At 39.6% G+C, this 22,948-nt stretch overlaps 1 protein-coding gene across 1 annotated transcript in view; it reads right to left on the reverse strand.

Moving 5' to 3' along the window:
• Window positions 1-214: 214 nt before the first annotated feature.
• Window positions 215-22,948, reverse strand: part of igsf9a (immunoglobulin superfamily, member 9a) — a 70,929-nt gene continuing 48,195 nt past the window's right edge. The window contains exons 12-21 of the mRNA XM_020630580.3: window positions 21,923-22,073; window positions 21,598-21,709; window positions 19,867-20,057; window positions 17,233-17,450; window positions 16,742-16,826; window positions 15,329-15,496; window positions 14,906-14,942; window positions 12,279-14,567; window positions 11,711-11,781; window positions 215-9,540 (exon numbers count right to left, since the gene is read on the reverse strand). Of these exons, the coding sequence (XP_020486236.2) occupies window positions 9,377-9,540; window positions 11,711-11,781; window positions 12,279-14,567; window positions 14,906-14,942; window positions 15,329-15,496; window positions 16,742-16,826; window positions 17,233-17,450; window positions 19,867-20,057; window positions 21,598-21,709; window positions 21,923-22,073 (3,486 nt within the window). The 3' untranslated portion in view covers window positions 215-9,376. The remainder of the gene's footprint in view (window positions 9,541-11,710; window positions 11,782-12,278; window positions 14,568-14,905; window positions 14,943-15,328; window positions 15,497-16,741; window positions 16,827-17,232; window positions 17,451-19,866; window positions 20,058-21,597; window positions 21,710-21,922; window positions 22,074-22,948) is intronic.

Raw genomic sequence — 22,948 nt, forward strand, 5'->3', positions numbered from 1 at the left:
CGCCTACATTCTCCTTAAATAGCCATGTTGTTTTTTCCAAAGGATTGGATCAACAAACTCTAAGATTCAATTCCATTCATTCTGAAAGTATTTTCAATACAAAAAAAAACAACCAGCTCAAGGATTTGAGGTTACATCTGACGTAGGAGAAGCTGGTAAATGATTGAAAACCATTTAGCTTCAATATCTGATTAAAAACAAACGTGGGTTCCAGTCTTTTTCATAATAAAACCATTTATTACATACAGTGCTGTCAGATGCTTCAGAGTACTGAGTATGAAATACAGGAGACATTTGAAGAGGCAGTAAAGATGGAGGATCAGGGAAACTTACAAATATATCTTTTTAAGCAACCTATATAAATATCTGTAGCTATATCTAAATATGATTTTTTTCTTATTTTCAATATTTTACAATATTGCTTTTAATTTTCAAACCAAAATCTGATCCAGGATATGCTCCAAAGAATTATTAACTCAAATATCCCAATAGTTTATCATATTATTAACAAACATAAAAAAAACAACGTACATACCAAATCAAACTTATATACAAAATGTGCTGACATCAGCAAACATTGACAAATAAATCGCAAAAAATATTACCAAAAAAAAAGATTTGAAAGTAAAAATTTTAAAACTTTGATTCCTCATCCAAACACCAAAAGTGACTCCCCACAAAAAAAAATTGACATGTTTCTCCATTATGATAATCATATTATCTGTAAAATATTACTGCAACCTTAGCTGCAAGTTTGATGAAATCTGTGTGAACATCATAAAGAATATGTACAGAAAAAGACAAAATACAAATACATAAAATGACAGATTTAATCATATACATCTGTGTATTTGACCACATTGAGTTAAAGTGAGTCTCTATAACCAAGAATGATGGAGTCCAAATCCAAAAGTTTGACATCTCTTTCAGTGAATAAAAAGAGCGTCATATGATGACATTTAAAGGAAAAACCTCAGAGGTGCGTTACAATGTCAACAGGTGCAGTGAGAAAATGGGTTCAATCATCTTATTTGTACCACTTAATTCTCTCTGACGCAGAAAAAAAAGCACCAGTTATAATAAGGTCATCAATTCTGGATGAACACGCTTGGTAATCAATAAGAGAATAAGAAACACTTACAGAAGGTTATAGCCCCTGGGATAACAAGAACACAGATGTTTTTCAAAAAACTAAGTCTCCTGGGCTACCGCCTAATTAAAGTGACATAGGGGTTAAGAAAGACTCAGCTGTAGTATAAAAGCAACACAGCAGAGTGAAAGTCTTTCTCTCCCCTGACGCTATTACTCCACACTCTGCTGGGAGGCATTCGCTGAGGTAATTAACTTGGCTGACATGTTGTGAATTCTCGCCTCTCCAACTCAATGCTGGATGTGCAGATAGACTGATTGAAAAACTCCCATTTGGCTTTCAATCTTTAAATTATCCACGTCCAGCCATATTTTTGGTAATATTGCCGGTAATCGCGCTAATTTTACACTTGGCAGGAGATAATAGTCGCAGCTTTTCCTCTGCAACAAACGCTAATTGCCATCCTTGTTTTTTTTTTTGTCGTGCAAAACAAGATACCTGCTTTAGTCCACTCCAAGATGGCAACAAACAAAAGTAATGATGTCTGCCAGGTTAAATGAAAAATAAATGCGTTACATCTCAGTGGAGACCTTTGTAGGAATTTCACAGTGGAGCTACAAACTGATCATGGATGTAAATCAGCTGTGGTGTTGTAAAATGTTTCAATTAAAGTATCAGACACGAGCTGTTTTCTCGTTCTCATTTAAAATCCTTAAAGGCTCATGAGTTCACTATTGGGGCCACAACATTAATATATATATATATATATATATATATCCTATTTTATATATATAATATCAATATAAAAACTGATGCCTTAATGGGGGTCTGGCTTTTCTACAGCAGTTAAAGTAGCCATCATGGTCTCACAGTTACATTTCAAGTATCTTAATTTCATTTGATTAAGTTCTCTTTTCATTACCGGTTGAGTCACGAGCATATGAGTAGATGGAATAAGCATTGATTTCACGGTGACAAAGAATGAATACAAGTTGTACACTCATTCACTTAGTCTGACTCAATAATAGGTCCTTAAAAAAGGAAAGTACACATTGTCCACTTACTGAGCATCTTATCTGGCCTGCAAGTATAACAACTGAAGAACATTGTACTTCCTGTTACTTATCAGTCATTGAAATGGGCACCAACCAATGACAAAAAATAAAATGGAAAAATTCACATTCTTGGAGTGTTTGACAATCAACTTCTCAAACTTTTCTTAAAACTTGAATCATTCAGATTTTCTATTTTTGATGACCTTTTCAGTAATTCAATTCAATTCAATTCAATTCAATTTATTTTTGTATAGCGTCAACTCATAACAAGTGTTATCTCGAGACACTTTACAAAAAGCAGGTAAAATACCTTACTCTTTGTCTGTTAACATTACAAAAGAGCAGGTAAAAAGACCTTACTCATTGTTATGTTACAAAAAGCAGGTAAAAGACCTTACTCATTGTTATGTTACAAAAAGCAGGTAAAAGACCTTACTTATTGTTATGTTACAAAAAGCAGGTAAAAGACCTTACTTATTGTTCTGGCAGGCCGTCAACCAACGATCTTGAGGAACACTTTTTACATTGAGTAACTTCATTTACCATGTTTCATTGGTAGTGTTAGAGTCCATGGAGTGAACTGTTACCAGTGTAATTGTTTTGAATTTTATCCCAACAATATCAGCCTTATGTTTCCTCTTATCTCCCCTTCAGACAAATGCTAACCAAAGTCCATTCTCCAAATGTTCTTTCTGCTGCTGCTTCTTATTATAAAAGTTCAAATGGTGATTCACCAGTTTGGCTTTTGTTGTGACCTAATTTAAAATGCAGTGTATTATGAGTGACATTTGTGCTTGCCTATTGAAATGCATCAACCAAATGTATTCCTAACATTAGTTTTGTAAAGCAGATGAATTTAAAATAGTGAGAACAGTAATGAAACTGGAAGTCAAAGCACATAGATGTATGGAGAAAATACACCATTAAGTAGTTCAGACTCCAACCCACTGTGACTGAATTGTATGTGTTAAGAATCAAGGAGCATTTCAAAGAATAAAAACTGTATGTAGAAAAATCCATACTTCAGTTCAACCCACCCACTTTGTATAAAGCCCCATATCAAGCTGGCATTGTGTCACTTCTATAGAAAGCTGAGAAAAAAAGATGAAATAAACATCTCCAATGAAAAATATAACTTCACAAACCACCAGTCAGAGCTGCGTTGACAGCCCCAGATTGAAGTTAGAAAAAAAAGGCCTTGAGTGCCAGTGAAATATAAAGCTGATAAATTCACTCCACATACAAGTACTGAAAACCAGAAAATGTTACCTGTCAGTGTTGTTTTGTTGTGTGAGTGCTGTGACTGCTTCCCTTTGAAAGGAACCGTTGAAGTAGCCCTGTCCAGGCTGAACTTGCCCATACTCATTACTGTTTCTTTGTTCGCACCCGACATTGTCAGAATTCCACTCGGCAGCCGCAAGACAAGAAATATGTGTTAGTCCCACCTCATAATGTTTGACGTCAACGTGATATAAACGCAGAAATAAAAAGAATTGCAGAAGATTAAAAAAGATGACTATGACATTTACCTCCGATCATTTCCTCTGGATGGGGGCTGTCGTCTGGTGCCGCAGTACTAACACCATTAGTTTAATTAAAAGCTGGTTCAGATGTAAGACAAGAATTTTATCAGTCAATGAAGTCAGCGGCCCACTCCGAGTCAAAGAGCAGAGTGAGGCTGTATATCTGAACACCAGCTCAGATTGCTTCTCTGCTAAGACATTGTGTCAATGGAGCTGAGCAAGCACTCAATGTTTGCTTTCAGCAAGAAGATCTGATAACTACAATCAAAACTTCCTATGATGCTTATATTTATATTATGTTCTTCTCAAACGACATGATTAGAATTTTCCTCTGAGTGCTACTATAGTTATCATAAATCCAGAAATGTGAGGAGAACACAAAACTGTTGCTTAAGCTAATTATTTATATTGACAATTACGTTAATTGGTGGATACGACCGGCGGCATGTACAGAGGCTGTGGTCCTTTTAATTGTGAAGTCTGCGGTTCAACTTCGACCCACCAGCCCTCTTCCCACAATATACTCCCCACTCTCTTCTCCTAAATTGGCTTTACAGCATTAAAACAGTGTGGCATCCTCTTCCACTTACTTCAATAGAGTTAATGTGTGACAAGTGCAATGGCAACGCCCCCTTGATTTACTTATCATTTGGGCTAAATGCATTCAGCCAACAGGCCAACGACTTATGACCAATGACACAACAGTAGTGTTACCGACTGTAACTCCAAACAAACGTACTAAATATCTCTTTACTTTAGAAACGGTAAGTTAAACTCCCAATGCTGATTCAGTTAGCCTCTTAATGGCATTTCCCATTGCATGTTAGCATCAAGCTAACAATCTAAGATGTACATTCTGGTCCATCTGTGAGAATGCCCCCCCAATATGCCAACTGCCACTGGTGACTTCACATGCCAGAAAAACTGTGAATACAAAAACAGTGTAGTATTGAGCCCTGGTTGTTATGAATCACAGTTAATGGATTTAAAAACTATATTTTGGCTCAAAGTTAACATAGTTTTTGTCTTTATATTTGAGAAACTTATTTTCCCGTCTCTATGCTTTTCTCACTTAAATGAGACTTTAACAAACGTTTCTGGTTGAACCAGTAATTGTTGTCCAAAGTCTGTTGAAGGTTCTATTGTGCCCATGTGTGAACAAAAGCATGTTATTGTCCCCAGATTCAGAGCCAAGAAAATGTAATTTACAGAGGAAGCTGACAGTCTGTTAACAGGCGTGCACTTCTCTGAAGGCCTGAGTAACATACACACTGTTATACACACTAGTTGCTGCACGTTTATACAGTAAAGAGTGCTATGTACCTGAGTTTTTCAATGTGGATATGACATTTTATTTTAGAACATCTTGATAGGTTTCTAACTTTGTGAGTCACTTCATGACATTTGCAAAAAATAATTCACTGCTTAGTGGACATAATGAAGGAGTGCTTGCATTAAAGCTAACCCCCCTTAGTTCACGCAATAACTGAAAAAAGTAGCAGGAAACAATCAGGTTTATGAGCCCCCGCTGTTCTTCACTTCTCTTTGTGGGCAGCTTTTTCTGATTGAAGTCTGTTTTTCTTTTGTGCTGTTGTACTTTGAAGTGTACTTTATATGTATAGCCAGTGGTGTGTTGTGCTTATTTTCTATAAGAACACTTTATGCTTGAGTCCTCCTGAGAACTTCCCTTCTTCACCTTTTTGCCTCAAATGTCAAAAAACGTTTTTTTTTCTTTGTGTGTAAGGAACACAGGTTTTCATATACATTTTTCTTGTTTGAATTTCAAAACGTAGGCAAAAAAGAAAAAAAAAAAGAAAAGTGCTGACTACAAATCCCCCGAGCAGAACATTGGGTTTGATCATTTATAGACTTGAGAAACAAAATGTGCAAACAGAAAATGAAAATGTTTTACAGGACTGAAACATTGATTTGCAGTAAATGCAGCCTCTATGAGTGAATTTCAATTATAGGATGGACATCCCGCATTGCTTTGGTGTACTGTTGAGCTTTGAGTTAATTATTTGGTTGACTAATGTGAAGGCCCTAAGCGAGAGCAAAAAGCAGAACAAAAAACCCAATTTTCCCCTTTTCTACTATTGTACATGAAGAAAGGAGTGCATGAGTCACAATCATGTTTCTCTATAGCTGTTAGAGGTTATTAGAAACAGGAAACAGCTTAATCAGCATTTAGAAGTAGGTCTCATTGTTTATTTTAAAGATTTATTTTGGGCTTTTTGTGCCTTCATTGTAGAGATAGGACAGTGTGCAGAGCTGGAAATCAGGGAGAGAGAGAGAATGGGGAACGATGTGCAGGAAAGGAGCCACAGGTTGGACTCAACCCGGGTCGCTTGTTTTGAGGACTACAGTCTCTGTACATTGTGAGCGCACACTAACCACTAGGCTACCAGCGCCCCCTCACAGTTTTAGGATTTAAGGGGTTAGTTTTGAGAGCTCATTTGCTAAAACAGATAACTCTGTTTTAATTTATTGTTTATTTCAGGTAATTTCACTCAGACTCAAGTTGTGCGGCTTTGACCGAGTTCCCCACAGACTGTGTTTTTTTTTAATGTCTATTTAATGTGCTAATCTAAACTCTCAGGGTGCTGTTTTCCAGAATGGCTTTTATCTGTTTTTGCAAATGAACTCATTGATAAACGGTTTGGGAAATTTGAGGGGAAAAAAACGAGATCAAGTGTCTTACTGGGGTGGGGTAGGTATTCATGTGTTCAAGTGGCATTGAGGTTTTTTCTTTTTAATGATCACCTGTCTGTGCATCATAATACTGGATGTTTTTATTTATTTATAAATGATTGGAATAATGTTGGTTGCAGGGTACTGTTTCTACTGTATATCAACAATCAAATATCTGCTTAGTCGCACACTAAAAAAAATAGTGGCTTGGCACAATTCATTTTTTGTTTCATTGTTAAATAGTTTGTGCTGGAGGCAGGAGGGAGTTTCACTCGCTTGATTTATGTAACCACTTATTATGCCACCCTTGAGTTAGTGTGTGCAGCAATGAAAACAAGGCAGGAGAAAGTAAACTGTGTCATCAGAGAAGACATGTAAAAAAAAACGCAGATGATGCGTGATCCTTCTGACTCTGCCCCCGCATTTTAGACCACATGTATCCACAGATCGATGGAGAATTTATCGTCATGGTGATAAACGTACTAGAACTAAAGTAGTCGAGTAGTTGTATTGGAGAACCGCTGTTCAAATGTTAAGACAATTCTGTTGTTATAAATATTTTTAAGCAAGTACGGTATTTTGGCAGACTTTCACGCAGGAAGCAGTCGCAGAGTGTTGATATGTCATTGTGGATGGTTTGTGCTTCTACCTTTCTCCTCCCATTCTCGCTGTCTGCATTTATCATGCAGGTATCAGCTGGTGGTTGCTATTGACAACAATTAGAAACTTAACATAAGTCACATTATCCTCCTGCCTGCTGTAACCTGTAGCTGTAAACTAAGCCAAACAAGCAACATTTAACAGCTCTGTTTGGTTAAAAAACGATCTGATCCAAGGGACAAATCTGTGATCCGATTCCAAACAGTGAGATTTGTGATCTTTTGCTCCCCATCAAGCAGAGGGTGTGTACAAAAGTTTTGTTCATGTCAAAGATGGACTGCCTCATTAAGAAAAAAATGTGTTGTGAAAAACTTTGATTGAAACATTGACTTCAACAAATTAAATCTTCAATAAAGTATGTGAAGTTATATTTCCATTTCAGTTTGTTACTTTTAATTGGAAAATTGCTTTAAAATTCTTTAAAATCACTGCAAAATAATACAATTTGATTGTCATTCCAAAAACAAGAATAATTATCCCCCTGTCACATTAGGATGTGCTCACTCTTTGCCTCTAATGAACCCTCAAGCAAAGCATTCATCTGGGGCCGTATTCACAAAGCTTCATACATACAAAGAGGTGCTCCATAGTGACAAAATTCTTAGATTCAAGACATTTTTCTAAGAATTTCCCCGTAAAGTAAGGACTTCATCCTGGTAAAGATAGAAGTTATTCACAATGCATCTTAGCCTTTAAGAACGCTCATATGGTAGGAAACTGTTAGGAGCAGTGAGGAGAACTTTTAACTGGATTTAGAGTTTCTTAAGCAGAGGACAAAATAGAAAAAATGTTCTTCAAACACTGACTGAAGAATATTCTTATTGAATGATAGTATGGCTAAACAGACTAAAAATATCTATGCAGACATTTTAATCCATCTTGAACTTTCTACAGTAAAACTTGAAGCTGCACAGTGAGTTCCTCATAATGTGTTTACCTCCACAGGTGCATCTAATCACCTATTAAAGGCTCTTTATGTGAAGAGACGACTGTGGGGAGTGGGCATGTGATTTTAAACATTTTGTAGGTTATATACCTTAAAGTACGGCTTACAATTTATTCAACTGAGATGTTAATTTCATAGTGGTCATATTTACACAATGTGTGACTAGATTCTATGATTGGGCCCAATTGATTTCACAGTCCTTTTATGTCTATTATCAGTCAGAGAGCACTTTATTCTCAAGCTTTTGAATCAACCAATCACAGCTTCTGAAAAATGCCATGCCTAGAAACGGGGCCAACCACACCTCCTCAATAAGAGAAAAGTTCCTGTCCCTTCATCGCTCAGAGTTTCTCTGAGAATGTTCCTGAATCACTCCTAAGCTAGGACTCCTTGCTAAAAAAAAAATGTTAAGCTCAGTTTGGAGCTCTCTGAGAGGATTCTTTGCATTGTTGTGACTGTCATCGGCACCATTGAGCTTTACTGTGTGTGCATAAACTACTGTAGGTACTGGTAGGAGAAAAGCAGTCAACTTGAGTGATTCAAAACAAGGACAATCCCTTCAAGCGGACCCGATCCTAAGTCAATTACCAAACATAATTGTAGATTTTGCTTTGTTGAACAATGAGAAAGCCCGGGGAGAAAACTGAGGCTTTCATCCTTTTTGAAGGGTGCTGATGATTTAAAAATTCACAGTATTGTAAGTTGCAGTAGAAAGAAGGTAATGACCTCTGTTGGGAAATTACTCTAACAAAAAAATGTTGAACTAAACTATTCTATTTATCTTCCTTATATAATGACATTTCATAAACAACTCTTTTGTTGAACTCAAAGATGATTGATGATATCTAAAAACTTCATCGTCCCCAGCTTAATGCAGTCACTTCATGATGACTGAGATCCTTTCGTCCCTTGTGTGGCCAGTGAGTCATCCCTGGATGATGAATGCTTAGCAAAGTACACACACACACACGCACACACGCACACACACACACACACACACACACACACACACACACAACCATCAGCACAGTGAAATGCTTTGATATCGACAGATCGACAGAATGAAGTAGGGATCAACAAAAAATGTCAAGAGCTTGACAGTGAACGGACAAAAAGGAAAAGAGACTTTGAAAGCTCTGAACGACGGTAAAGGTGTTTTTCTGTCTTTAACTGAGACTTGTCTCATTTAAGAGACCTATTTTCTTCAAGTGATGCTTAACAAAGAGACTAGGCCACGTATCCTTCAAAAAGAGCTAACCAGTTAACCTTTTGTTACTTTAAAAAAAGGAGAACTAGATTGATCAGACAAAAGCTCTCCTTTTTTTTGGTCACATACGCTTTTTGTCGCCTTGTGATGCGAGTCAATAAGTTAAAGGACACACTAGGTGAGATGAGCCAAAGGCGGGTGCTGTCAGAACAGCACGGTGTCTGGTTCTGGCTCGGCAGAGCAGCTGCTTTGATGCCCCGGGAGCAAAGAGAGCTGAGTGTAATTTTTCAGTGCCTTAGTGGTGCATTGCATGCTTGGAAGGCTGCAGCACCGAGAAGGTTTCAGAAGAGTCAATGAAGAAAGCAAGCCTGTGGGTAAAAAAAAAAGAAAGTTGTGAAATTATCTTAGTTTGCTGGTATTTTACCACAGATTGTATTTCATTGAATGTCTGCACCCTGTTGGTTTCATCATCTCCTCCCTGAACTCCCAGAGACAGGAAACACTCACAGGTTAAGGGTTAGACATTACACTTTGGTGTCTGAGTTGAAATGCAGGTTTGCTTGCAAATTAATTCAGAGAAGGAACTTTCACTTATATTTACCCTGATAACAAAGCAACCTTTTTTTACCCTGATCGGGTTCAATTTTCTAAGTGCTCCATAATGGACTGTTAAATGTTGCTCTTTATCACACATGCCACACTGCATTTGCATTTAAGTCATGTCCTTGTAAAAAACAATCAAATTCATACCTATTGTTTTACATGTGTACCAGTTACCAGCAGACAAATCAGAGATTTATATTTAGGATGCTGTTTCCCAATTTAAAAACCTTACCATACACTTGAATCCCAAGAATTTACTAACATATAGGAAATTATTTCTGGTTGTACTCTTTGAAGAGAAAAAGTTTGCAATGCCTAACCTTACTGCTAATTTCCACATAGCCCATGCGCGCCGCAGTCCGGCAGCACCACGTACTGTACTACGACGCCATACACTGCCACTCTAGTCCTGTTTCCACAGCAAGAGCAGTGGTCTGGAGCGTCCCAGCAGCCCCACTACGCTCTGCTTTGTTCCTAATACGCTTTCAAGTCTATACCTCCGAGAGAGCCTGCTGCACGCAAGCTGAACAGAAGAGATCGACCAAGAAAGGAAATCAGACAAGGAAATGCACAATATCCCGCTTGTATTTTCAATCACCCTATCAACATAACGTCAAAACAGGAAACATTGAATTAACAGCAAATCACCCTCAGAAAGACAAAGCAGCATGTTGTTTGCACCTGTTTTTTCCTCTTGATTTCTTGCCTGATCTTGTAGTTTTCCTGTGATGTGTAGAGCTGCTCATGGCTTGGCTCATCCCCCAGTGGTGGGGCAGGGCATGCGCCATATGAAGGAGCGAAACCGTGATGCTGACGGAACACAGCGTGCACGGACTATGTGGACATTGGCAGTTGGTCATTGGCCTCACACAACCCGATCAGTTGGCAAAAAGACTGCACAACTTTATTCATACTGTAAGCCCTTGGTGCCATAACTTGTACAAGATTTGTCGACATTAAAACTAAGTTATGTTAACCTAATTAGAGAGCTAGTGTGTTGGACAAAACTGTGTTTTATTGAGGTCATCTCTTAAAGCTTAGATTCTAAAGATAACTGTAAATGAACAACATTGACTCAGTCATTCATTTTAAAGAATAGCTTGATGATTCTGTGCGTTTACTTTGACATGCGTCTTACATTGATGTCATTTATTCATTCATCAGAAGAATGATTTTCCCTTTCTTTAAATTCCTCAGGAGTTGTGAAAACATAAAAAGTCAGGAGCTGATACTGCCATGCCCTCGGCAGAAGAGGAAGAGAACATCTCACACAGGATCTGACAGGTAAATGACAATGAAGAATGGAAGTCACTGATTGGCTGTTTGCTAACAAATAGACAAAATCAGTCAGCCATGCATGTTGACGCTGAAACCACTTACTGAGTGGTAACTTGTTCTTCCCCAGTACACAACTTGAGGGCATATTAAAAAAGTTCAACCAACCTGTTAGAAGGTTTTAGTCTCTAAAAACTCATTTATTTCAATTTCCCTTTTTAGGTTGATCGATTTAGAGGCTACTTAGTAAATTAACCTGAAAAGAATCCCTTTATAAGAGGTCACCAGTAAAGTCATGACTTTTCTCTTGCCTGCCATCAGCCATAAAACTCTAATGTCCACCTTAAATAGACCTTCACCATATCAATAACAATGCCATATCGCTGTGCTGGGTCCATTTTTACATCCTTAAAAAATAAATCTTTCTTACTTATATCATTCTCCATGAAGGTGCATGACATGCAAATTGATTAAATTATCTGTTTTTTGTAGTCCGCTTTATTATGATACCATTAGAACAAAGTGTAATTGTTCACCTAGTGTAATACTAATACCTATTGTATCATTTGTTTTAACTTCAGCATTGTAATAAAGAGTTCCTATCAGACAAATCTATCCAGTTTCTTCACATATTAGTTGTGAGAAATGAATAATCCTCACCATCACGGTCTCCATGTGAGCACAAATCAGCAGCATCCCACTCGTAATTTTCATCGACTGAGGCCTTTCTCCTGGAGAGGTCACAACACAGAACTTTATTTCAAAAAGAGTTTGAATGTTTAACACTGACATACGTACACTCATTGGTGACAAGAATTATGAAAACTCTTGGGATAAACTATCCATCATGTCCAAAAAAGACTTCTTATTTTTGCTACATATTTCTTCTGTTTTCATGTGTCCATCAGATTCAAACTGAACATTTTATTGCAGTTTTATTTGCTAACAGTAATAGGTTTGATATTACTTTGTGAACAGTATTTCATTATTACCTACCAAAATAGATTATCTGTGAATTTCTCATATCTGAACAACATCTGTTGCTGCAATATTTGCTGAGCTATAAAAAAAAAGAAACATTGCTTCTGATATTGTGCTGATATTGCTCACACTGTATTTCTTATCTTAGCAAGAGGAGCAAACAAATGTTAGAAGTGATGCTCTTCAATACAGTTTTAAGTATAAGTCACTGGTAAGACACATCTTTGAATCAAAATTGCTGTAATACCTTTGGCTTGGTTCCATTTGGAGACTGTGTTTGTCATCTGTGCTCTCCTGGATTTCCTCTACAGTCTCAGGTGAGCTGGTGAGGGTTGGGGAAAGTTGACACACAGAAAGACGTCCGTTAGCTGGCTCCATACTTCCTCGGCCACTGCTGGCATAACTGCTGTAGCTGCTCCCTGACTCTCGCACTCCATCGTAGCCTCCTGCTTCTATTTCTAGAGGCTCTTGATCTTTTTTGTCTAATGGATAGTATGTGTAAGCTTTCTTCATGGCCTCCAAGGAACCTTCAGCCTCTTTCATGGACTCCTGGTAGGGGACTGTCCATTTGGCTTCTTTACAGATGGACGCCTCTCTTGTTGGCTCATAGTGACAAGGCACGTTGAGATTTAAACTAGGCCTTGGAGACATAGCATCCACAGTGGGAGGTAAACGGGAAGCAGCTTGGGCAGCAGAAGGAGTACTTGCAGGAGATTTGAAGATCTTCCTTGACGGCGAGCTCAAGGGCTCCAAAAACAGAGATTGTGGACGAGAGGAAGAAGCAACAGAGCAGTTCTCTTGGCTGAGTGAATCTATCCACGCGGCAGGAGTCAGGAAATTGCTTTCTTTCCTTCTTCTTGAGTCGAGGCTTTGACTTCGTCGCTTGGAGTCCCACATTTTAGAACTTGGGGTTGCAGCTTTAGTGCTGGCAGGAAGTTGCACAGAAGCTGGGTCAGTGATAACATCAGCCACAGGAGCAGAACCACGGCAGTTAAAGCTTGAACGCCTACTCATGTCTCTGAATCTGCCTCTGCTAGTCAGTGAGTGCCCTTGTTGCACATGGGAGGCGATTCTTTGGTGAAGCATTGGCTCTGTAGGTTGCATGACACACACATCCATCTCGGGGTCATCCACACTCATCTCAATGCACATGTATTCATGAGTGGGCTCAGGGACCACTACCTCCAATTCTGAAGAGTCTGGCACTGCATTTGGAGCCAAATTTAATCTTTCTGTGTAATTATTGCTATGGAAAGACAACGTTGAAAGGCTGCCACGACTAAGATTGTTCTGTGTCCGTGCCTCGGAGCATGATTCAAATGTTTGCATTTCTAAGAGTGTCGATTGTGGTGAATTATCATAACCCTCTGGTGCTGCCTGTATCCTTTCATGTCCCTGGTGCTTTGAGGACAGATGTGGGAGTGTTAATCGGTCTTTGGGAAGGCTGCCTCTCTCGTCAGATCGGAGATAGGACTGCCGGGTGAACGATGGGGCAGGATGATGGTTATAGGACTGAAAACAAGATGATCTTGTAGGTAACGTCTCATTGAAATGGCTTGGGATAGGGATCTGAGAGCAAGGAGAATCAAGAGTACGGGCATCCCAATACACAGACGATGAAGAGAAAGGGCTCTGTGACCAAGCAAAGCTCTCCTTGCTGCCTTGGGGCAATCTGTGAGGCAATGTGCTGCTCTTATATTGCCACACATGATCACAAGTGTCAGCCTCTCTCCCTTCCAAGTCTAATTGCTCCCTATTGAGTTCTCTCACAGAGCTTCTTTCCATCGTGTACTTCTGGAGCTCGATCTCCAGCTCCTCTCTCTCCTGAGCCAGTTTCAGGCAGTGGCTCAAGTTTCCTCTCTCCCGCTCGTGCTCCATTTGGAGAACGAGAGTGCTGGCTGTGGTAGATGGCTGACCTAGGCTGGATCGGATATGTGGGAGCACAGGAAATGTTGGAGCAAATTTTCTGTCTTGATAAGAGACAGTAGCCAAGCTACTGTTTGAGCACATGCTGCGGAGGTCAGGAACGCCATCGCAGCTTGACTTGTGATCATAGATATAAGAGCCATAATTGGGCAAGGGCTGGGCCATGCCACAAATTTGTTTTCTTGAATCAACCACTGCTGGTGTGCTCAGCGGGAGATCAACAGAGAGTACAAAAGGTGGCTCTTTGCTGTCCCTCTCAGAGAGTAGTGACACAGATCTTCGGACTCTTGCTGGTTGGCCATGCCTTACGTTTTTCTTGCTCTGAATTGTCATTGTATCATACTGCGGGAGCACAAAGCGCCCATCTGGACCTCGTGAGATCAACTCCACTGAAGAAGAAATTGGGGAAGAATGTGTCCTCATAAGGCGACCTCTGCTGTAGTTTGAGAGAGGATGCTTCCGCTGTTGAGGATTCTCAGTGCCGAAGGAGGAACAGTCTGTCTGCGAGGAGGAGGTGGTGGTGGTAGAGGAAGTGGTGGGATAGAGGTTGCTGGCTGGAAGTAGGCTTTTCTTCAACATACTGTCTGGACTGCCGGTGCCTGAAGTCTTACTGTGTCAGAGAGAGAGAAATACAGAGAGAGAAGGAAAGAGGGGGAGTGAGGGGTGAAGAACAAAATTGTAAGAAAAAAACGGAGGTGTAAGAGGGAGTGAAAATAAGACCGAGAAAATAAGATTGAGTAAGAGTGAAAGTGGGGGCGGGAGAGATGCAGACAGAAAGAGACCAAAAACAGCAGAAGCAGCAGTAGAATAAGATGAGACAGAGAATGAGGATATGTAAGAGAAAATGACTCTGGTGTTGGCATTTTCAATGTATATCAGTTTGTAAGGCGAAGCAGAGGGAAAGGTTAATGAGGGGGTATTAAAATAAAATGATGAAGGGGTACTTACATTGATGGGGAGCGTTTATGGATGGCAGGATGGGGCTCTGAATGGGAGGGAGAGGGGTAAAATGGTATCTGACTCATTAGGATACAACCACTGACCAAGGAGTAAAAACATAATCAACCCTAATAAGAGCCCATTAAAGGGCCCGAGGCACCCAAGCTTGTCCAAAAAGTTAATTACACTTACATTTATCAGCCACTAATGAGAAATTACCCTAATTAGCAAGTAATGTAAATGACATCAATAACTTTTACAACTGAATGGACGAGCGGGGGTACAAGAGGAGCGCCAAATCCATGCAGTGGGGTATGATTTATATAATGGACTGAAAGTGCCTTCAATATTTTATTGAATAAATGATGATATTCATGATGCAGTTCATCAAAGTGAGTGTCTGCTGAGTCTCTCGAGTGAGGGGCGTTTTACCATCCTTCTTTCTGCGCCGCTGGTCCCTCTTGTAGCTGATGATATAGGCGGACCCCAGCAGCAAGACCAGTGCCAAGCACATGAAGCCGACCCCGCCCAGCACGCCGGTTAATGAAGGCTTTGGGACGAACTCCAGAAGTCGAGATGGGGCAGGGTAAATCTCCATCCCTATCAAATATTATAAACAAGTGGTGATATTTATGTATTTTTCAAAATAAAGACAAGGTAAGCGCAACCAAACTGTTAGCATAACCATCATCTTAAAAGATACTTGTGACCAAATGAAAGGGTTAGGCCTGAGTCAGGAAACCCCTCATCCAAAGTCATGGCTACAGTTGCCACCCCAACAGATTGCAGAAACAATACCACATTGCCTCTCATGGCCCCCACAACCCAACTGTTGCGACCATGGGTAGCAAGAGCCAGGCAAGCACCAGGGTTATCAAGTTAGGAACTCCCTTCATGGATGTTTGGTCCAGTTTGGTCCACAACTTTTAAGGAAGGGGTCCCAGAGCCAACCCCCCCTCTATTCTAGATCTTACCACTCATCGTACCCACCCTCTGAACATATTTGTGCTTTGTTAAAACTGAGGGAGGGGGTGGGGCAACTCTTTCAAGTACCAACATTACACATAAAAAGAATGGGTGAAAGGAGACAAAATACTAAAGCAGAAAAGAGATTTTAGAAAAAGCACAGGAGATGTAGATTCAAGGTGAGGAGCCCTGAAATTAAAATAAAGAGGAAAAAAACCTTCTTCTATAATAATAAAATAAATTAAAAGATATCATGATTTATGTGATCATACTGACTGACCTACAGTAAATTCACATTTCAAGACACTTAAAATAATGCAACTTGTTTACACCAACTGCAAATAAACTCATAAATTTGTCAAATAAGATTGCTTGAGATTTTACCTTAACAGCTTTAAGTGGATCTAATTTGCAATCAGCGTCCCTGATGATCATTTTCAGCGAATCATCAACTTGATTGTTTTGCATAATTTACTCGAAACGTTACATTTGATTTTATCAGCAGAGCTATGTAAAACAATATACAATCCTCGGGTGATGCCATTTAGGCTTGTAAAGCCATCTGTTTGATGAATCTGTACCATATCTGATGAAAAATTCATGTCCCATTCACATAGGAATCAGAAAATACCAGTATAAATGATATCTATAAGTCTAGTGAGGAGTTATTAGTGAAGCTATCTCTATCACTCCGGCTTCTAATGGACAGTGTTCCCCGGGGCCCTGCTCTAATTTTGGTCTGACGCTGGGAACAGAAGGAAGGGGAGAAAGGAAAAAAAGAGAAGGCGAGTTAGAAGGCGCCTGATAGAGGAGGATGGGTTGTAAGAGAGGGTGGGGCGAGAATGCAAAGGGGGGCAAGGTTGCTCTTGAAACACCTACCCACTGTGGAGACATTGACTGATGGACTGGGCTCGCTCAGCAAGTCCCCACGACGAGATAGCAGCCGCAGCTCGTACACACAGTCCTGGGACAAGCATCGGCACGCACACAAACACACACACACACACGCATACACACACACACACACACGCATACACACACACACACACACACACACACATACACATACAGTGGGGAGGACAGAGGATAAAACCACACTTTGTCAACACGGACTGTGCCTGCAATGCTAATGAAGATGATTTGAATTTGTCTGGGCCTATACAGGACAGCATACGAAAGATGGGGGAAGAAAAGACAGCGCTCACAGATTGAAAGAAGACAGAAAAGCCATGTCGGCTGTATACTGAGCATAATTGAGAATCTACAAAAGTAAAATCACTGAGATGTAGCCTAGATAAAAATCTCCAAGGCATTCAACAAGCGGTGTGAACTGATTAGTCTCAGAGGGAGCAATGTGACTGGCTTGTTACCTTGTGCAGACCCGGAACAACTACCGCACTACTGTTGGCACTGATGTCCTCATCCAGATTAAACCACTCCCCTTGTTCGGTGCGGGACTGAAGAACAAAGGCTGTGATGGGAGGATGCTGTGCTTCGGGAAGGGACCATTGCAGAATAACACCTGCTGAGCCCTGATCAGCCGACAGCGACGCAGGGGGCTTTAGTTTACTTCTCCTCAGTGGAGGATCTGTTGCAGGGGGAATAGGAAAGACCTTCAGTCGAGCAGCCAGACACACTCTGGCGGAAAAATTAAATTACAGCGCAGGAAATTGCTACTGCCACAGATGTTCAACCTTGAGAGTGTAAGGGGAAAGTTTGGAGTTTGTGAGTAATTCTGCAGACCACATAAGAACACAGTTTCGGTCAAGCTTTTCAGGTTTGATCAAACATAGGACCAGCGTGGTGTTAAAATATATATACTATATATACAGAGTCTAATCATTCATATTATTTTAGTCCCTTTTTTCTGTGATTTTGTGATGATGCAGGTGCATCCTACTCACTTTTCTACACCCTGCTGTTCAGGAGCTTCTTCTAAATGCAATTTCAAACAAAATTGTTATGCTTGAAGTAATGATGGATAATTAAGCATGAGCTTAATTAAGAGCTTCAGACGACTAAAATTGACAGGACCAGTCAGATGTTTCCTATCTCTCTGTCTCCGACTCTATCCTTCTAAATGCTTTTAAAACTTTGCATTCAGCTGGAGGTTGCATATTCAAATATATTTCTGTGATCTCTCAGCTGTATCAAGGATGCCTTATCTCTGCCAGAAACGTTAATCTGTTTCCAGGGGCAACATCAACATTTAATTCACAACTTTTCCTCAGACTGAGTCATCCACTGACTTGGCCTGCCATGAGCTAGGACAAACTACTTGAGATAAGTACATGTACTGTACATCCTGTTAAGAAGAAGAGAAAAGCAGCCGCACATTCTGTAAAAACACAGATTCTGAAGTTGATTTTACCCTGTGCACATATTTGAAATTCCTGTTGCCTGTCTGAGGTCATGAAATACATGTTAAGATTCAAGTCAATGCCTTTTAAAATGTAAAACCAGAGAACTTTTCAACAGTCACACAAGCTGCTCTGTCAGGCTGTAATTTGTAGGATACACACTGAGGTAAATACTTAGATGCTATAATGCTAACATGCTGACCTTTAGCTGCAGCTGAAGCTGAAAGGTTCATTTCTGAGTAGAATTTTATGTGACCAAATAACAAAGTAACATAATTTTATACAATGATGAGAAGCCTGAACTGAGGAAAAACAGACAATAATACTAGTTGTGTTAAAACAATCTTTGGCTGACAGACAGCAGCATACAGCTAACAAACTTATGACAAGTTTCTTTTGGCCTTTAGGAATGTTGCTCATATCAACTGTAGCTAAGTTTAATTACATTTTTAAACACTCGATATGATCTAAAGCTTTCAGCGTTTCCCTTTTCAAAATGTGATGGACAGCACCGGCTTGGAAACCAAGCCTCCCAGCTGAATGTTTTGTCTGCTGTTCATTGATAAAAACAAAAGACTAAGGAGAAAAGCAACACTTGCAAAAAGGTTTGTTAGACTTGGAACTTCATCTTGAGTATTTTAGACTCCCTGCACTGGTTTTCTATTATTTTCATAATTTGTGTGTATTTCTCTTAACCTGTAAGCCTGTACATAGTACATCAGTTCACTTTTAACTTTAACTGTCCAATAGAGCCTTTCAGATGTGTCTGGTTGGGCCTGCTTCAATCTCTGACCCATCACTTATAATCTCATGACGATGTACTGTAGCCTCTAGAAGCGATGGACAGTTTTTCAGGGCTTCCAATGTAGCCAGCAGTCAGGGATACGATTTACTTTTCTATGCATTGCCATTTTTTAAAGGCGACTATCAACCTGAAAGAAAGAATGGCTTAAAGATAAGTGATGAACTGTAAGAGTGGGTTATTAGCTTTACTTACAGATGTCTATTTAGATAGATGAATAAAAGCTTTAAATCACTCAGAAGCCAGCGGATGAAATCAGTTTTTCTACTCTTTTTACAGATTCTGGACATTTATACACAGACTCTATCAAAAGAGAAAAAGCTCTGCCGGCTGTTCCATAATTCAGGTTAATGTCTAAGTGTGATCGAGCTTGCTGTCACAACTTAGTAGTCCTAAGCAACGAACAATAGTCTGCTGAATTATTTTTTTTGTATTAAATCCTTTCTAAAACATTTATACATACATGTCTTTTATTCTACCAAATACCCTGCTCTGTTTGTGCAGAGAGAGTGGGGAAGAGATGCGAGAAAGGAACCACAGGTCGGATTTGAACCCGGCCGCTGGCTTGGAGGACTATAGCCTCCGTACATGGGGTGCCACCTAATCACTAGGCTAGGCCATCGCGCCCCAAGTAATTATTCTACTACTACTTATTCTACTTTTCATGATGCATTTGAAATGTCATTGACAAAGTATTATGAGTACTTTGTTTTCCTGTGCTCCTAGCTTTGAAAGGGCTGTGCATCGTCACAATAATTTTCATTGAATCTGCATTGATATAAAAAAAAAGAACGGATGGCCAGAAAGCAACAGATATAGAAGACGCTGTGTATAGTACTGACCCAATGTTTGCGCAGTGACAATATCACTAAAAGGCCCAGAGCCCATTTTGTTTTGAGACAGGATGCTGAACTGGTAGTCGGTGGCAGGAGACAGGCCTGTCACCTGCAGCCCGGTTCCAGAGGAGGGGGGGACGGGCACAGAAAACCATTCTTGCTTCCTGTTATTATCACGTCCTGAAATCTTTTTTACCCTGCAGAGAGAGCGAGAGATGGAGGAAAAAAGAAGTGAGAACAAAAAAAAAGTAGGTTTCATCAATCATTTATACGGTACTCATCATCAGCTGCAGATTTTGTGGCAGAGACAGCTCTGATGTATCCCTACAATTGCAAAGGAAGCTTTGCATCTCCAAATATGAGGATTTGCATGTTCTTACCAGGGCTAAGGTTTCTTCACATCCATCTTACACACAGCAAATTCATTGACCTTTGGCATAAAATAAAACAAATCACAGATTCACCACTCAAAACTGCAGAGGCTTTTGAAAATGATTAATGTCAGTCTGAAATGAAGGCATTTCTCCTTGACAGAGTTGCGAGTTCTTTTATGGGGAAACGGAAATGGAAAAGAATATCAAATGACTCTCATTAACCAAGCATTACTAATTATACACACAAGGCTGTTGCGTGTGAATTAGCCTCTTAAGTGCTGCATGAAACAGGTTATATTAATAAAGCACAATAAAGAGCTATACAACAAATGTGTGGGTGTTGTGTGGTCATTAATTTCACAATAATTTGATTATAAAACATGATAATGAGCGTTCACAGTTGTCAAACACCTGCTTTGATTATTGAAATATCATTCAGTGAAAGCCACAGTATGATTTATCTTTTATCTTTTTAGCCTGCACTTGAGATGTCAAGTCAACCATCACCAGTCATCAGACTCATAATGACACTGATAAACCCAGGTCATGATACGTCAGGCACTTAGAGCCAGGACTGACAGAACTTGCCGAAGTTGTTTTTGTTCATCGGCAAATCTATTTTAAGACTTTTGATGTGAATGATATTTATTTCTAGGCTGCTCTTTGCTGCAGTGATGACCCAGTTCCCTCTCAGGGATTAAGATAACTCATCTCATCTTCATCTGATGTAGCGCTCACGGGTTACAACATGATTACGATGAGCATTAGGAGATCATCTCTTGCCTTCTCGTACATCAAAAACAAAGGAGAAAAAAAAAGTAAGAATGGTTTTCTAGAACATCCCTTTTTTCTAATCACTTTAACTTAAATGAACTAACATGGTCTGCTTTTAAAGACATCATGCCCGTACAGTAACACAAGGACTGTCTACCACACACATGCTTTTTAAGAGAACACATTCCAAACAGAAATGTTCTGAGTCATGCAGGCTGCAGTTTTTGCATCACTTTCCCCGGTACATCACTCTCTTTTCATAAATACCAAACATATCTAACAGCTCAAGATCTTTATCTGTGATTTGTATGCCAATTCAGAAGCGCTGATTCACCAAAAATAAATGCATGACGCTGTACTTAGTTGATTACCTCCTGTGGTAGCTAGCATGGTCATTGTTTTCCATGCTTTCTTTTCATGGCCACTGTGTTACACAGCTATGCTCTGCACCAGCTTTTTTATTGTAGCTGCCAAGAAGTGATAACACATAAATGAATTCCTCATCCTCGAGATCAATAGAGTAATACCAGTGCTGTCGATGGCTGCCATGGTTACAGCCCAAGAAGAAAGTGGGAGGCTTTACACCCACCAAACTGAAAATGTCTGTGCTGATCCTCCATCAAAGCCTGCCTCCCAGGATATGTTGGCCTGCTTCACCCCCGGAGAGACGGACAGAGCGGTAGCTGCATGGGGACTCGTTCCTGTAGTGGAGGAAGAGGAGAGGAGTTGATGGAAATCGGCCAGCACTTCAACTACCTAAATCTGCAAAGTTTAGAGGCCATCTCAAGATGTACTACATTTATCTTTTGGAGGCGGATTGGAGGCACAGTGTTGGATGTAAAGGAGGTTGAAACATGTATGGAGAAGACAATGTGAAAAACATCTCTGAAAGGAATCCTTCTGTTTGCACTCACCGAGGACAAAAACCTGTGTAGTGGCTTTCACAGAGGCTACACGGTTAGCAGCACTGCACTCCCACCAACCCTGGTGATCCTTAGTGAGAGGCTGCAGAAGAAGAGAACCATTGGGTTCTATGGAGTAGGCAATCTGGCGAGCCAAGTCGACCTATGAAGAAGAAGGTCAAGACCAGTCAGTCAGAACAAAACACAGCTTTTTATTTAACAAGTATAGTTAATATATTGCTAGGATGGACTATGAAACCAAATGACAAACACAGCACATCTTTTTCTGAGCTAAATTTACTCGCACTCATAAATTATCCAAGAATAGCTAAAAAAAACAATGTCAAACGGATCAAACTTAAAAAAAGAAGCAACAAACGTAGGGAAATAGAATTGATTCATGCAATAAAATGTTTCAATTCCATTTAATATAATAAGAGTAAATCTGAAAATGTAGCACAGTGTAGATTCAGGTCAGTGTCCAGCTCTTGTATGCATTACAGTCTTTGGACAGTGATGTATTTTTGGCTTTTTTTTTTTTTTTTTTTTTTGTTCTTTCTACTTCAGTTGATTGGATTTTTTAAATAAAATAATGGATGAGGGTTAAAGAGTACCTTACCTCTGAATTTGAGTTAATAAATTATACAGCACGCACAATCACTTTGTTATATTATTGATTCTGGCAGCTGATTCTGGTCCCAGGTCTGTGTCTGAATATGAATGCATTTTTTTTTAATTGAGGAAGTTGGCTTCTTAGTTTCAAATGTGTTGAAGTTACTCTTTAAAGGGCAGACTTCCTAATCAAATGCTCATTTAGTCTCTCTGAAGCTAAAGTAGAAATAAGTATCGCATAAGTAGCATTATTATTCTCATGAGGTAAAAAGTTCATCGACACATTGATGAGGGCTGATCTAGAAAGGGAAAAAATGTATTCGGAGCATCATTTTACATAATTAAAAGAACTAATTTAAAGTTATAGTTAAACAACACTTAGTCGTTTATTAAACTTCATGTTCTTATTACATAAGTGGATGTGGT

The sequence above is a fragment of the Labrus bergylta genome, chromosome 17 (assembly GCF_963930695.1).
Source record: "Labrus bergylta chromosome 17, fLabBer1.1, whole genome shotgun sequence".
Lineage (NCBI taxonomy): Eukaryota > Metazoa > Chordata > Actinopteri > Labriformes > Labridae > Labrus > Labrus bergylta.